At 46.1% G+C, this 16,312-nt stretch overlaps 2 protein-coding genes across 12 annotated transcripts in view; one reads left to right on the top strand and one right to left on the bottom strand.

Moving 5' to 3' along the window:
- Positions 1 to 15,817, top strand: part of SCYL3 (SCY1 like pseudokinase 3) — a 43,261-nt gene extending 27,444 nt beyond the window's left edge. For 4 of the 7 annotated variants that reach the window (XM_032318312.1, XM_032318315.1, XM_032318311.1 and 1 more), the window contains 5 exons: positions 783 to 967; positions 10,274 to 10,445; positions 13,245 to 13,403; positions 14,538 to 15,253; positions 15,713 to 15,817. In XM_032318312.1, coding sequence (XP_032174203.1) covers positions 783 to 967; positions 10,274 to 10,445; positions 13,245 to 13,403; positions 14,538 to 15,253; positions 15,713 to 15,772 — 1,292 coding nt within the window. In that variant the 3' untranslated portion in view covers positions 15,773 to 15,817. The remainder of the gene's footprint in view (positions 1 to 782; positions 968 to 10,273; positions 10,446 to 13,244; positions 13,404 to 14,537; positions 15,254 to 15,712) is intronic. The other 3 variants (XM_032318314.1, XM_032318318.1, XM_032318316.1) reach the window with 3 other exon arrangements.
- C17H1orf112 (chromosome 17 C1orf112 homolog) overlaps positions 10,882 to 16,312 on the bottom strand; it is a 55,223-nt gene continuing 49,792 nt past the window's right edge. For 3 of the 5 annotated variants that reach the window (XR_004280092.1, XR_004280090.1, XR_004280093.1), the window contains 2 exons: positions 15,830 to 16,028; positions 10,882 to 11,955 (listed from right to left, as the gene is read on the bottom strand). The gene's annotated coding sequence lies outside the window, so the exon portion shown is untranslated. Of the gene's footprint in view, positions 11,956 to 15,456; positions 16,029 to 16,312 lie in introns of those variants that run through there. The other 2 variants (XR_004280091.1, XM_032318302.1) reach the window with 2 other exon arrangements.

Below are 16,312 nucleotides of genomic sequence, written 5' to 3'. Positions count from 1 at the left end.
TAGCTTCATAAGCACTGCGGACGGCAGCGTACCAGGTTAGAGAGCAGAGGATTAACGTCGCTCTGTAGAATTCCGTGTTAGGCAGAATTGTGCTTTCAGAATCTCTTTTCTTAAAAGATCTTGATGCAGCAAAGCAGCATTATAAGTAACTCTCTTACAACATAGAATTTCCTTATATCCTTTGTCATTCCCTGAGTTTTTTCTTTGTAGCTCTGTGGTTCTCTTGCTCGGTCGGACACGCAGCAGGGTGTGCTTCTGAGTCACCTGGGGAGCCTTTTACAAATGGGCCTGCAGGACTGTCGATCCTTGTTCATAACGGTCCCTGAATGACGGTGGGGTGTCTCTGGTAACCACTGCCGTAACTAGCAGGGGGGGAGGACCCCCAGCATCAAGTCCCACTAGGACATTTGCCACCTCCTCATTGGGGAGGTGAAAGTGAAGCAGCCCTATTGATCTAATCTAGTGTATGAAATTCCTGTGATGACACCAGCGTGTACAGAGTTAGTGATTCAGGAGTCAATGAAAATACAGGCTTGCTTTGTTCAATTGAATCTGATCCTGTATCTCAAAAATATTTCTACAAGTACAGCGTGTTTGAGAAAACTGAGCCTGAGTGATTTGGGGCAACCAAAAAGGTTTCCTTTGGTTTGGGCCTGAGAATTCCTTCGGAAGAGTACTGAGAGCGTGGGGCGACTCCTGGGCTCGGTTAGTAAATTCTTTGGGCTCCTTTCCCGGAAGTGACAGTCTGCCTTTTCCTCCGTAACTGCCTCTGACGGGGGTAGACAGTGCGCCGGGGGAGCCGTCTCGTCTGCTGTCGCCGGCCCTGTTCCAGTCGCGGGTGATCCCGGTGCTGCTGCGGCTGTTCGAGGTGCACGAGGAGCACGTGCGGATGGTGCTGCTGTCCCACCTGGAGGCCTACGTGGGGCACTTCACCCAGGAGCAGCTGAAGAAAGTCATCCTGCCGCAGGTCAGAGGTGCTCGGTGTGGAGGGCGCGGCTGGGGCTGGGGGGAGGCGGCGGCCCTGGAGCCAGAAGACCCTCGCTCAGGAGGCTGGAGGCGGCGGCGGGCGTGAAAGCCGCGGGGGTAGCAGGGGCTGAGCGGAGTCGCATTTCCACTCCGCTCACACGGGCACGTGGCTAAACGAGCGTATTTGGTCTTAACCTGGGAAAACAGATTCTGCTTTGCTTAATCTTTGGGGAAAAGGAATAGGAATCCTTTGTGGATGTTTTGTGACAGACATCGTTAAGTGTCTATAATTAAATACCATAAAATAATTAAGTCATCACAGAGAGCAGCGTGAGATGACTCAGACCCGAGCCTTCCAGCCGGTTTATCAGCCGCTGGGGACCTGGTAATGACCCCTGCCCGGGGCTCAGGTTTGTGCTGTTGGTGCTGGGTCTCGGAGAGCAAATACCACAATAGAAATCCATTCTCTTTCGGTTCTGGAGGCTAGAAGTCTGGGGTCATGGTGTCTGTGGGTCCATGCTTTCTCTGAAAGCTCTAGGGGAGAAGCCTTCCATGCCGGCTGCCCTGCTTCCTGGTAGCTCCCGGCGGTCCTCGGTGTGTCTTGGCTTGGAACTGTCGCGCCAGTCTGCCTCGGTTGGCCTTTTCCCCTGTGTCTTCACTTGGCCTTTTTTTTTTTTTAAAGATTTTTTTGCCAGAGAGAGAGAACGCGCGCGCACGCATAAGCATGGGGAGCGGCCAGCAGAGGGAGAAGCAGACTCCCCGCCAAGCAGGGAGCCCAGTGTGGGGCTCCATCCCAGGACCCTGGGATCGTGACCTGAGCTGAAGGCTGAGGCTTAACCCACTGAGCCACCCGGGTGTCCCTTCACTTGACCTTTTTAAAAAGATCCAGGTCATTGGATTTGGGACTCACTCTAACCAGTGCAACATCATTTTAAGGTCACATTTTGGGTGGACATGAATATTTAGGAGACAATATTGAGCTCAGTACAAGGTTTTAAAAGATTTAAAACTTTCTGTCAGCCTGTAGGAGCTTTAAAATAATTTGTTTTCCTATGAGATTAATGTATTTGAAATGATTCCTAAGGCCTGTTTTTATGCCAGGTCTCAGGTCCTGGGGCCTTAGAGGTGTGTAACACTTTGCTTTCAAGGAGCTAGGAGGTGGGACAGAGAGATGTTTGTTTTCTGTTGCTGGGGCTCCCCCAAAACTTAGTGCCTTAAATCAGTAGCCATTTTGGCCTCACAGATCTTTGGATTGACAGGGCTCAGTTTAGGGGTTCTGTCGCACACGAGGTCAGCTGAGGAGCAGTCCCCTGGCACCTCGGAAGGGATGGCTGAAAGGCTGGGCTTAGCGGCGCCTCCCTTTCCACATAATCTTGGGATGTGGCAGGGCCGCTGTTCCCCTTCGCCACATCTCTGACAGTGTCCGTGAACTTCTTTTTTTTTTTTTTTTTTTTTTTAAAGATTTATTTATTAATTTGACAGAGAGAAATCACAAGTAGACGGAGAGGCAGCCAGAGAGAGAGAGAGAGGGAAGCAGGCTCTCCGCTGAGCAGAGAGCCCGATGTGGGACTCGATCCCAGGACTCTGAGATCATGACCTGAGCCGAAGGCAGCGGCTTAACCCACTGAGCCACCCAGGCGCCCTGTCCGTGAACTTCTTACATGGCTGCCCTGGGCTACTGGAAGCGCCAGGGCAGCTCTCCCAAGGCACAGGTTAGGAATGGACAGTGTCACTTCTGTTCCATTCTCCTGGTTCCAGTGGGTTGTGCGAGTCAGCCCAGGTTCGGTAGGTGCTGGCTGACAGCGCACGGCCACTGGGGACCACACTGGGAGGACTGGCTTTAGGGCCAGGGGGCCACCACGCCGCACATTGTGTTTACGTCTGCAGCAGTCGCCGCTACCCTGGCATTGTGGTGTCTGAAAATGCCGAAGAGGGGTGAAGCACTCTGTCTCCGAAATGCAGTTCTCCTACGTCTCAGAGTTGGCTCTGAGCCGAGCTCAAAGACAGTGTCCGTGCTCAGTGTGTGCAGACAGTGAAGGCCTCCTCTGTAGGGGAATGACTTGGCCAATTTGTGAAAAAGTATATTCTATTACTCTAGAGCGCGAAAGTGCGGGTGGGTGGGACGGGGGAAAGACTCCGAAGCCAACTCCGCACCGAGCGCAGGGAGCACGACACGGGGATCGCTCGCGCAGCTGCGGGGACATGACCGGAGCCAAAGCCGAGTCCGACGTTCGACTGACGGAGCCACCAGGTGCCCCACATGGCCGGTACTTATGCGCTGGGAAGCTCACTTTGGTAGCAGTGTGGAAGGTGGGGTAGTGAAAAGGAGGTCAGGTGGGAAGCTGTTCATCCAGCAAGAAGGCCGGAAAAGTCTGGGGCGGATGCATGGTGCTGGCCGTGGGAGAGGGACACAGGGGCGGTGGACAGGCAGGACTCAGCTGCTCGTGAGAGGCGAGGTTTGAGGACTCTCGGATTTGTGGCCAGGGAGGATTGTTGTGTTACGATTGCCGAGTGCCCTAGCATTGAAATTCTAATCATTTGCGAAAAAAACACACTGTAGCTTATTTGTACAGCTTTGTTTTTGTTTTTTTGTTTTTTTTTAAAGATTTTATTTATTTATTTGACAGAGAGAGATCACAAGTAGGCAGAGAGGCAGGCAGAGAGAGAGAGAGAGGAGGAAGCAGGCTCCCTGCTGAGCAGAGAGCCCGACGTGGGACTCGATCCCAGGACCCTGAGATCATGACCTGAGCCGAAGGCAGCGGCTTAACCCACTGAGCCACCCAGGCGCCCCATGTACAGCTTTGTTTTGAGAAAGTGCCTGATTTGTGAGCATTGGGCCTGACGTTCTCTTACTGAGTCATGTTGGAAATCTTGATCTTAGATAAGTGAGGAAGCCAGACCAGAAAATTAAATGATGGGTCAAGTCATAATGAGAATTCCTAGAGGAGCTGGGACCAGAACCCAGAGTTCCTGGCACCCAGGAGGCCATGCTGTCACCCCTGGGGAGGCCGGTTACCCTGGGCCTGAATCTGGCTGGCGCGGGTGGCTTTGCTCGCCCCCCACCCGCGCACATGACTCTGCTGGTTCAGAGCAAAGCGTCTCCTGAGGGCTGCACGTGACTATCTCCGTAGTTTCTTCCGGGTGCGAGTAACCGAAACCCACTCAGACAAGCTAAAGCCAAAAGAGACTTGGCTAGAAGGATGTCACATGGAGACCACATGCCGCTGGGACTCAGCCAGACGGTCTTCAGTTCTTTCCTTTCTCCATTTATCTGTCCCACTGTTGAGTTCCCAAAGACGGGCTTTCAGTGTTCGATGTACACGTGGCCAGCATGGTTGTCCCCGTGGTTTCCCAGTTTATTGTCCTCCTTCTAGCAAGCCACCGAGCTAACCGGTCTCTCCACATCCCAGTTCGTGCCGGACGGAGGTCATAGCTGGCTCCATTTGGGGCAGGTGTTCTGTGCATCAGATGTAAAGACAAGTGTTCCAAGTCCTGTCCTTTGTGTGTGTAAAGCTGGGAAGAGGGGCAGGGGTTGGGGACATAAGCACGAGGGATGGAGACGAGGGGTTCTAAGTATGCTCTGTCCCTCAACTGTTTCTGGTCCTGTAGTTACGCACGTACAGATAAGGAGAGTGAACATGTAAAACGGGTTTTTAATTGAGATATAATAAACATATAAGCTGTTTCAGGTGTACCACATGATTCAGTAGTTGTGTATATTGTGAAACAGTCATCACAGTGAGACCTGTTCGTCTGTAACCATATGTAGTTTACTGAATTCTTCTTCCTTTGATGAGAACTTGTAAGATTTATGTTCTTAGCAACTTTATGCCATAAAGTAGTATTAGTGATAGTCACTATGCTGTATGTTACATCCCCATGACCTTTTGTTTTTTAGATTTATTTGAGAGAAAGAGAGTGAGTGCAAGGAGGGGCAGAGGGAGAGAGAAACTTTAGCAGACCCTGTGCTGAGCCTGGAGCCTGACCCGGGGCTGGATCTCATGACCCTGAGATCATGACCTGAGCCGAAACCAAGAGTCAGACACTTGACCGACTGAGTCACCCAGGGACCCCTGACTGACTTATTTTATAACTGGAAATTTGTACCTTTTGGCCCCTCCTCACCATCCTCTTTCCCATCTCTGGTACCACCGGTCTGTTCTATGAGCTCGTTTTGTTATTTTCATTTTTAAAGATATTTTAGTTTGGGGAGGGCACCTGGGTGGCTCAGATGGTTAAGCGTCTGCCTTCCGCTCAGGTCCTCATTTCAGGCCCCTGGGATTGAGCCCTGTGTTGGGCCCCCTGCTTAGCAGGGAGCCTGCTTCTCCCTCTCCCTCTGACTGCCTCTCCTGCTCGCTCTCTCAGATGTATAAATACAATCTTTAATAAGTAATCTCCACGCCCAGCATAGCGATCGCACCCACAGCCCCGATGTCAGGAGTCTCGCTCTCCACTGCCTGAGCCAGCCGGATACCCGTTTTGGCTTTTTTTAGATTCCACGCGTAAGTGAGATCTTATAGGGTTTGTCTCTCACTTCACTGAGCACGATGTGCTGAGTCGATCCAGGTTGTCGCGGATGGCAGGTTCGTGTGTGTGCGTGTGTGCGCACATGTGTCAAATCACATTTGCCTTATTCCTCCGTCCGTTGATGGACACTTGGTGACCATAGCTCTGGTGCTGTAAGTAATGCTGCGGCGTATGCTCCAGTGTAAATTAGTGCTTTCCTTGGATAAATTCCGAGAAGTGGAATTGGTAGATCTTATGGTAATTCTTTTTTTTCTTCCTGACTTTTTGAGGAACCTCCCTGCTTTTCCACAGTGGCTGCCCCAGTTACCCCTCGAGCGGTGGTGCACCAGCGTTCCCTCTTCTCCACGAGCTCACATCCTTGTTACCGCTGGTCTCTGGGACGGAAGCCAGTCGGATAGGTGTGAGACAGTGGCTCATTTGTCCTGCCACGTTGCCACGGCCACGTCACTGTACTGCCGCTGTGCACGTGCTTTCTGGGACTGACTCACACTGCGATTGGAAGCCTGTCTCCCCTCCTCTTCCTCCGCTGTCCTCACCCTTGTAGTCCCTCCCCCTGGCAACCATCAGTTCTCTGTATTACAGGTCTGATTCTGCTTTTTGTTTCCTTATTCATTTGTGTGTGTGTTTTGTTTTTTATTTATTTCATTAATTTTTAAAGATTTTATTTATTTGACAGAGAGTTCAAGCAGGGGGAGCAGGAGGGAGAGGGAGCAGCAGGCTCCTGCTGAGTGAAATCCATGTGGGGTTAGGCTTTCTTAGTCTGCCTCACTTCCCTTAGCATAACCCCCGCTAGGTCCATCCATGTCGTCTCAAATGGCGTGACCTCCTCTTCCGTCGTGGCTGAGCAGGCGTCCTAGACGCCGCATCTTTCTTACCATTTGTCTGTTGATGGACACAGGTTGTTCCCTGTCTTGGCTATTATAAATAGCATTGCAGGAAGCATGGTGTGAAGGCATCTTTTCAATTTAGTGTTTGGTATTATTTCTTCTCTGAGTGTTCGGTGTGACTCACTGGTGAAACCATCTGGTCCTGAACTTTTGTTCTTCCGGAGTTTTTCGATGATGTGGTCTCCTTACCAAAAATCAGCCTGTTCAGATTTTCTGTTCCTTTATGATTCAGTCTTAGTAGGTTGTATATTTCTGGCAATTTATCTATTTCTTCTATTTGCCTAATTTGTTGGCATCTAATTATTCACGAGTAGTCTCTTATGATCCTTTGTATTTCTGTGGTATCAGTTGTAACATCTCTTCCATTTCTGGTTTTATTTGTGTCCTTTTTTTCTTGATGTGTTCAGCTGAGATTTGTCCATTTTGTTTGTTTTCAAAGAACCAGTTCTTAGTTCTGAATTTTTTGTTTTCTTTTTCATTTTCATTTATTTTTTCACTTATTTAAGGTATAAAGTTAATGTTTGAGATTTTGTTTGTTTCATGAGGTAGGCATTTGTGTATCACAGTAAATTCTCCTCCTAAAACTGCTTTGGCTGCATTGCATAAACTCTGGTATGTTGTTTACCATTTTCATTTATCTCATAAGGTTTTTTGTTTTCTCCTTTGATTTCTTCTTTGACCCATGGGTTGTTCAGTAGCATGTTTAAACTCTATGTAATTGTGAATTTCCTGGTTTTCTTCTTGTAATTGGTTTCTAGTTTTTAATACCACTGTGATTGGTAAATCTGTCTTCTGAATTTATTGAGACTTGTTTTGTAGCCTAACATGTGATCTGTCCTGGAAGATATCCCATGTGCACCTGAAAAGAAAGTGTATTTTGCTGTTTTGGGATGAACTGTTCTGTATATATCTGTTAGGTCCCTCTGGTCTAATGTGTCATGCAAAGTCACTGTTCCCTTATTGATTTTACATCTGGGTAGGTGGGATGTTGAAGTCATCTACAGTTACTGTCACTCAGTTTCTCTATGTCTGTTAATATTTGCTCTGTGTCTGTAGCTCCTTGTATGGTGGGTGTATATATATTTATAAATCTTCTGTCCTCTTTTTGGATTGATCCCTTTATCATTATGTTGTCCCCCTCTTTGTCTCCTGCTGCAGTCTTTGTTTTAAAGTCAATTTTATCTGATATAAACTGTTGCTACCTAGGCTTTTCTTCACTTCCATTTCCATGGAATATCTTTTTTGGTCCCTCCCTTTCAGTTTGTACATGTCTCTAGGTCTGAGTGAGTCTCTTGTGGGCTGCACATTGAGGGGTCCTGTTTTTCATCTATTTAGTCACCTTGGGCCTTTTGATGAGAGCATTTAGTCCGTTCATATCTAAAGTATGTTTATAGATGTGTACTCACTGTCATTTTAAAATTGTTTTCTTTTTGTTTTTCTAGTTCTTCTCCATTCCTTTCTTTTCTTGGTCTCTTCTCTGCAGTTTGTTTTCTAGTGTTGTGCTTGGATTCCTTTCTCTTACTTTTTCTGTCGCTATTACAAGTGTTTGATTTGTGGTTACCACTGGCCCAGGTATAAAATCTTAGTGTATAGCAGTCTCTATTAAGTTGATGGTCACTTCAGTACTTTCTTTAGAACATGTTTGAACTTAATTTTTACTTCCCTTTTATGTGTACGAGGTCATATTTTACATCTTTTTTTATGTGTTCTTTGGCTGTTTTTGTAGATCATAATTGATTTTACTTTTGTGTTTTAACTTCTGCATTGGCTCTAAAAGTGATTAGTCTACTGCCTTTACTACATGTTTGCTTTTACCTGTGAAATTTTTTCCTTTCATTGTTTTCTTATTGTAGATTATGTCCTTTTATTTCCACTCAAATAATTCCTTTTTTTTTTTAAGATTTTATTTATTTATTTGAGAGAGAGAGCAAGAGAGGGCATACACACAGAGGGAGAGGGAAAGAGAGAAGCAGACTCCCCACTGAGCAGGGAGCCCGATGCGGAGCTGGATTGCAGGACCCAGAGATCAGGACCCAAGCTGAAGCCAGACTCCCAAACAACTGAGCCACCCAGGTGCCCCTCAGATAATTTCTTTTAATGTTTCTTGTAAGGCCAGTTTATTAGTAACGAACTCCTTTAACTGTTGTCTGGGAAGCTCTCTCTCTCTCTCCTATTCTGGAAGATAACCTTGCTGGGTTGATTATTCTTGGTTGTAGGATTTTCCTTTTAGTATTTGGAATGTCACGCTATGCTCCCTGGCCTGCAGAGTTTCTGCTGAAAAATCAGCTCATAGTCTTACAGGGTTTTACTTGACTGTTTGCTTTTTTGCTGCTTTTAAAATTCTCTTGATCGTTACTTTTTGTCACTTTAATTATATGTGTTTTGGCATGGACCTTCTTAGGTTAATCTTGTTAAGGGTCTTGTTTGCTTCTTGATCAGGTTATCTTTCCTCCCCCAGATTAGGGATATCTTCATCTGTTATTTCTTAACGTATGTTTTCTGCTTCCTTTTCTCCCCTCCTGGGATTCCCTTAATGCCAGTGTTACTGTGCTTGATGATGTCACTCAATTCCTTTAACCTATTCTCATTTTTTTTTCTTTTTCTTTTCAGTTTGGGTGCTTTCCATTACCGTGTCTTCCAGATTGCTGATCCATTCTTTTGCATCTGCTAGTCAACTGATATTTCTGCTAGTGTATTTTTTATTTCCGTTATTTGATTATTCACCTGTGATGGATTCTTTTTTGTATTTTCTAACTTTGTTGAAATTCTGAGTTCATCCATTCTTTTCTCAAGTCCAGTGAGTATCTTTATGACAGTTACTTAGAATAAGGCATTTTGGGGGTGCCTGGGTGGCTCAGTGGGTTAAGCCACTGCCTTCGGCTCAGGTCATGATCTCAGGGTCCTGGGATCGAGTCCCGCATTGGGCTCTCTGCTCGGCAGGGAGCCTCCTTCCTCCTCTCTCTGCCTGCCTCTCTGCCTGCTTGTGATCTCTGTCAAATAAATAAATCTTTAAAAAAAAAAAAAAAGAATAAGGCATTTTGCTTATCTCCATTTCACTTAGCTCTTTTGTTGTTTCATTTGGGGCATAATCCTTTGCTCTTCATTTTGTCTCTGTTTCTATGTATTAGGGAAGTCAGCTACATCTTGAAGGTAGCGGCCTTGTGTGGAAGCGGTCCTGTGGTGCCCGGCAATGCCTTCCCTGCCAGGTCATCTGTAGCAGGCACTCCAGTGTGCTTTGTGTACCCTGCTGTTCTGGCCGAGCCACGTTTGCCTTCAGCGCAGGCCGCTCCAGTGACACACTTTGACTGCTGTGGGCTCACTGGTAGTTAGGGCCAGTGGTCAGACTACATGTCTGCAGTTAGCCTGTTTGCCACGGGTATAGGCTCTTGTCACTCTGTCTTTTGATTGGAGTATTTCGATTCTTCAAGAATTTGGAGTCCTCTACAGCTCTTCTACCCTGAACCCTTTCTCAGCTGATCTGACATGAAGCAGGGTCAGTCCCCATGAGTCGTTGTTGGGCTGTCTCCTCGGAATACTCAGTGCTGCTGGCGTTTAAGAGCGGAGATCTCCGGAGTGCCCAGTTGCCTTTGGTCCTGGGGCAGGAGCTGACCCACATCCTGGACAAGTCTAGAACCTTTTATAGTAGTTTAACAGTAATTTTGTTATTTCCAATGTATTTATTTTTGTTGTTGTATTTTTAACAATGTATCAGTCCGTGATTATTTAGGAGGGGAAAATACTGGTTTTTGATACAGTTTGAGAGCTACTGACCTCAGACACCAATGTAAGAAACAAAGACATCTGAGCTATTCTGACTGCAGCCCAGCTGTTCGTTTATGGGGAGAAAGGCTGGCAACGTGGCTGTGTACACTTACTACCTGATTTGCTCCTAGGTGTTACTGGGCTTGCGTGATACCAGCGATTCCATTGTGGCCATTACTCTTCACAGCCTGGCAGTGCTGGTGTCTCTACTTGGACCAGAGGTGGTTGTGGGAGGAGAAAGAACCAAGATCTTCAAACGCACTGCCCCAAGTTTTACTAAAACGGTCGACCTTTCCCCGGAAGGTAAGAATGATTAAAAAGTATAGCTTTTTATTTTAAATGTTTAATAAGATTTTTAACATTATACAAGTAATGCAGGTGGGTTGTCTTCCATCAAATGAGAGAGAACGGTAAAGAAACCCAGTTCCTTCTGGGTGTGTAAGGTAACCAGTTTTAATAGTTTAGTGGGAATCTTTTCTTCCCTTTTGTTAAGCACACAAACACAGATGTATGTTAATACACACATGTCCATGTATAGGATTTTTTTTTTTTTAAAGATTTTATTTATTTATTTGACAGAGAGAAATCACAAGTAGATGGAGAGGCAGGCAGAGAGAGAGAGGGAAGCAGGCTCCCCGCCGAGCAGAGAGCCCGATGCGGGCCTCGATCCCAGGACCCTGAGATCATGACCTGAGCCGAAGGCAGCGGCTTAACCCACTGAGCCACCCAGGCGCCCAATGTATAGGATTTTTTAATAAAACAATGAAGATATGCAATTTTACAACATAATTTTTTTGTGTAGTAGCTTATCAGGGACTGGTCTCCAGGTCAGTACGTAGAAATGGCAGTTTTGACAACTGCCTAATATTTCATTGAATATAATTCATTGTGACTTCCCTGTTGATGGATATTGCTTTCATTTCTGGATTATTAATTGCTGCAATTGATGTCTTCTATGTCCTGTATCTTCATGTAGTCTGGCTTTTATTGCTAGAGGATAAAGTCCCAGAAGTAGACCTATTGGGTCAAAGGGTATGTATTCGAAATTTTAATAGATATTGTCTGTCACTGGCTAAAAAGGTTGTAGCAGCTTGTAACACTAGATGTTTAAGTTCTTCTGATGTTGATGGCCTTTTAGGTAAAAAGCTGTTGATTTTTAGATACTTCAAGAAATCCTTATTTCTGGCTTGTTCCCATTGGATGTTATATGGGACGGAGCAGTAATTTCTGGTCTTTGTAGGCTATAAAAGTCAAGAGTAAGAATTTTATATCGGCATCATTGCTTCTTTGCTCCTTGGTTTAACCCTGACTAGGACGGTGACCTTGTTAAGAAACGCAGATCTCAGTCAGTTCTCATGGATAGTGAATACGACAGTGCACAGAAACTGTCACAGTAGAAAAGAACTGTCCGAATTTTCCTGAATTTTGATGCCAGGAGAATCTGTAAAGCAATACTGGCGTCCTGCAGTTCTGATGGGTCCAACTCTTCTTGGGGCTGAAGTCAGTGTCAGGAGCTTGAAGAGGGTGATGAAGTGGCTGCTCCCCCTCTCCAAGCGCGACGTGTTCGTACACCTTGAGTGAGTGGAGTCTGTGTGTCCCCAAACAGCAGATGAGAGATGTATTTCCCTTTCATAGCAGAGGAGTATGGGGACGGTGTGTGCAGTTTTGAGATAAGACTCGGGAGTCCCTCCCAGAGGGCGGCTTTGTGCGCCAAGTTGGCAGGAGTCCCCACTCCTCATACCTGTTGGTATTTACTGCTGTTTCCTATTTTCTGCATTTTCTGGACGTTTTATATACTGTTGGCCCGTAATCTCTGTAAGAAACCAAAGGGCACCAAAGCAGGAGTAACATTAATTTTTACTAAACTTTCTGGAAGACTTAATAAGACAGATCAAGGTCTCATCCCACTGGCTTCTCAATTAGGTAAGCTCTTTCTCCAAGACGGGGGTTGAGCTGCGGCGGCAGCCTGCGTTCCCAGCTCCCAGTTAGGCCCTTCTTGCAGGGACTTGGGAGAATGCTGGGGAGGGGGCACGTATATAGGGGGGATCCTTGGACTTTTCTCTCCTTCTGTTCTTCCGCACTTTACCTATCTGGTCAGACAATATGGGATAATACTGAGGTTTATGAAAAGGGTACCTCAGGGAAGTCCGTCTGCGTGGAAGAGCGTTGCAGAAGGGGACACTGGGTAAGAACCACTGGTAGGCCCTGGAGGACAGGCAAGGCTTGTGATGATGTTCCCAGGGCAGAGGAAGTATTAAGCCAAAAATTTTGCTGTTAATTCTTTTGACCAGTGCTCACAGTTGATTATGAACTTTCTGGTAAACTGTTAAAGACAATATATTTTTTTAAACAGTCCCACCCCACCCTAGCTGGGATTAAATGTCTACCATGACATAACATTTACCATTTTAACCATTTTTTCCCATTTTATTACATTTTAATCATATGTAACGGATAAAATGCCTATTTGCGTGTGGGGACATACAGATTCTACAATATACAGAAAACGTATTTTAAAATTTCCCACCACACATTTCAAATTCAAACCTAAGACCAAAAAAGGTTTACAATATCATGTCAAGTTAAAACACATTGATGTTTACAAATACACGTGGATCTTTTTTAAGATTAGAAAAGTAAACACCAAAGTAGTAAAGTGATTATTTTAGGATGTTGTTAATTACTTTAAATCCATTTTAACCATTTTTAACTGTACAATGTTTGGCATTAAGTACATTCACATTGGTGTGCTGTACTCTTAGACATTTTATTTTTTAAAAGTAGAATCAATTATGATTTTAAATTGCCAAAATGTTCAAAGGCCATTAAGTTTTGTAAAACTCCTCACCTAATGCTTGAATCCTTTCGAGTCCCTTAACATCACGTAGATACTCAGCCTGCCCTGAAACACGTTGAGGACAGGCAGTCCACTGCGTAACCGGTGTCTTTCTCCCGATACTGGAAGATGCTCTCTCCCTACAACCTATTTTTTCAAACTGTGTTAAATGGAACCTTTTCCCTTAATTGTTGCTCACCTACCCTGACAGACCAAGAAGCAATTTACTATCCCTTTTATTTTTGGGAGTTTTTATTTATCTTCAGATTCTCCCCCACACGTCGTCTGTAGCCAGCAGCGTCCGATGGCACCAGTCTTGGAGAACCCCTCCTCTGGCGTATTCCCTAAATGTCTCTCTTCTGGCAGCATGCCCATCAGCAAGAAGCACATACAACAAGCTTGCTACAATCCTCTTTTACAGACAGGTAGAAATATACCATTTATATAGCTTTTCTACTGTTTAGATGAATGTTTTCCTGAGTACCAAGTTTTAAGTTCTGGAAATTAAGGGCACTTTGGGGAATACTGAGGCTGATTTCTGTTATCACTTACAAGTTTGTAGTCAGCTGGGGTCTCCTCTGTGTTTCCTGGACTGCAGGGCACCTACCTCCCGTTTCTTTGTAACTGGTGAGGACAGCTGGCAGACATTACTTTGGTACTTCTGATGCTTTAGTGCGGCGTTTTCCAGTTGTATCGGAGGATGATAGTTGTGTTAGGTGGCAGGAGGTATGCCATGAAAAAGAGCTGTGTGCTTAAGTGTGGGGAAATGTTAGTAGCAGAGTCCAGACACACTGCATAAGATGCCAGGGCCTTGGGCACCTGGGTGGCTCAGTTGGTTAAGCAACTGCCTTCGGCTCAGGTCATGATCCCAGAGTCCTGGGATCGAGTCCCGCATCGGGCTCCCAGCTCCATGGGGAGAGTCCTCTTCTCCCTTGGACCTTCTCCGCTCTCATCTTCTCTCTCTCAAATAAATAAATAAAATCTTTAAAGGGGGGCGGGGGGGGGGGCGGGGGAGGGGGGAGAAAGGCCTTGACTGCATTTAAGGAAATCTGTTTAAGATAGAGGGTATGTTGGGGCACCCGGGTGGCTCAGTCTGTTAAGCATCTTAATCTTGATTTCATCTCAGGTCATGAGATCAAGCCCTGCACTAGGCTCTGTGCTGAGCAAAGAGCCTGCTCAGGATTCTTACTCTCTCAAAATAAATCAACAAAATTTAAAAAGTAAAACGAGGGTATATTGGGTTAAGACAAACTTACTTGACCACACAGCACTTCTTGGGGTTGACACTGCCTGGCTTCAAACATTTCTATATTTGTCTATAGACAATTAGTCTGTTTGAATATTTAGTGAATGATTATATGTTCCAGTTAGTTTAGTTTAAGTATTTGAATAACATATATCACATCCTTGCTCTGTTCTCCTGGGATCTCTTTTGTAAGTAGAATCTAATAACCTGGGTCTATTTCTAAGAAATTAGAGCCATGCTTTTTTTTTTTTTTTTTTAAAGTGTTAACCTTTTCCTGAATATACTGCTAGCTCTTAACACTTTATGAGAGTAGGTTCTGTACATGTCCCCACAGGTGATCAGTTTCCTCAGCCTATTACATTTCCCATGAATGGACTCTCAGATGTGAAAAATACCTCAGGAGATCGTGAGAACTTCCCATCAAGTTCTAAAAAGTCTGAGGAGTGGCCTGACTGGAGCGAGCCCGAGGAGCCTGAAAACAAAGCTGTCAGCATCCGGGTTTGTCCTACAGAATCCTACGATGCCTCCACATCCCCGCTGGCTGACGTGCAGGCGGAGGAGGCGTGGGACGACCTGGAGCCTGGCAGCTTGGATGCTGAGCCTAGCGCGGGAGGTGGAGGCCCAGCTGTCCCCCCGGGTGCCTCTGGGGAACAGGAGGCTCTTCCTACTTTGCTTTCACTCACTGAAGAGTCCGAGCCTTGGAAACCGAGTCTACCCCAAAAGACTGGTCTTGCACAAAGCAGGGATGACCCAGACCAAACCAAGCCACCAAAAGTGTCATCACAAGAAAGGCGCCTCACGCCTTCATCAGAACTTGGTTTAGGAGAAGAGTTCACCATTCAGGTAAAAAAGAAGCCAGTCCCAGATCCAGAGTTGGACTGGTTTGCCGATATGATTCCAGAAATTAAGCCTTCAGCTGCTCTTCTTATTTTGCCTGAACTGAGGACAGAAATGATGGTTTCTGACAAGGATGACGTCTCACCAGTGATGCAGTTTTCCTCGAAATTTGCTGCAGCAGAGATGACTGAGGTGAGGCTTAGTAAGTCGGACCGCTAGTTCCAGGGGTGCCCTTGGCGTATCAGCGGCCGGTCTCGTCGGTACCAGACGCGCCCACGCACAGTGGCTCGCAGTGAGGGGCGCGGCCCTCAGTGACTGCGGTCGCTTCCTGTAAACGGTGTCTTTCCCTCCCCAGAAAGAACTGCAGTGCTTAGACTGGTTAGGGGGGCCACTGGTTACTATTACAACCTTTTTATTTAAAAAGAGGTTAAATCGAGAATAGGGTGTCACCAGACTGTACTTATATGGTCCCTGGGAAGTTGGTTTCCAGTGCTCTGGTTTCCTAATCTGGAACCAAAGTAATCCTCCTCCTCTTCAGTGTCCCGCTGAGGGAAGTTCCTTTGCCTAGTGCAGGGTTAGGGTTAGGCCCCTTTACATTCAGAAACGACTGGTCTCAGCAGCCTGCCCTTGGTTTGCTTTATCTCGCTGCAGGGAGAGTCTGCAGGCTGGGGAGACGAAGGGGAGCTGAACTGGGAAGATAATAACTGGTGACAACGGGTGGAACTTTAGGAAAAAGGATTTCCTTAAAAAAAAAAATCAAACTAATACCTCAAAGTGGGCTCTGCAGACAAGAAAACCCAAAAGCCTCCGTTACTGCCGTCTGTGCCGACTGAAGCTCAAGCCCCCCGAGTGGTGGCTGGCGCCCCGCGGAGAGGTGCGGCGCTGGGTTCGTGGAGGAGGAGCCCGTGTGCGTCTGACTGAGGCCAGTTTCTGTGAAGAGCAGGTAGCTGCGGAAAGGCTGAAGTTACTGCTTTTTTCCAGGACGATTCCAGAAGAAAATAAACACAAAAATTCCAGCTGATTAGCTTAATTTTGTGCCATTTCTTTGTCAGAAGAGTAAGCTTTATTATGAAATACAACTTACTGAAAAAGTTTTAGCTGTAAAGTATATATAAATGATCTGAAATTACTACGGTTTTCTTAGGCAGCTTATTTATTTGTCGACAGCTGCAGTGTCTGTGGCCCTGCGGGTACCCGGGCGGTCCCCGACTGGGCCACACAGATTACCTTGTACCAAAGTTCTTCCTGAGA

This window comes from Mustela erminea, chromosome 17 (genome assembly GCF_009829155.1).
Source record: "Mustela erminea isolate mMusErm1 chromosome 17, mMusErm1.Pri, whole genome shotgun sequence".
Classification (NCBI taxonomy): domain Eukaryota; kingdom Metazoa; phylum Chordata; class Mammalia; order Carnivora; family Mustelidae; genus Mustela; species Mustela erminea.
Note: the sequence above shows the minus strand (reverse complement) of the source record. Positions and strands in the feature narration are given on the sequence as shown.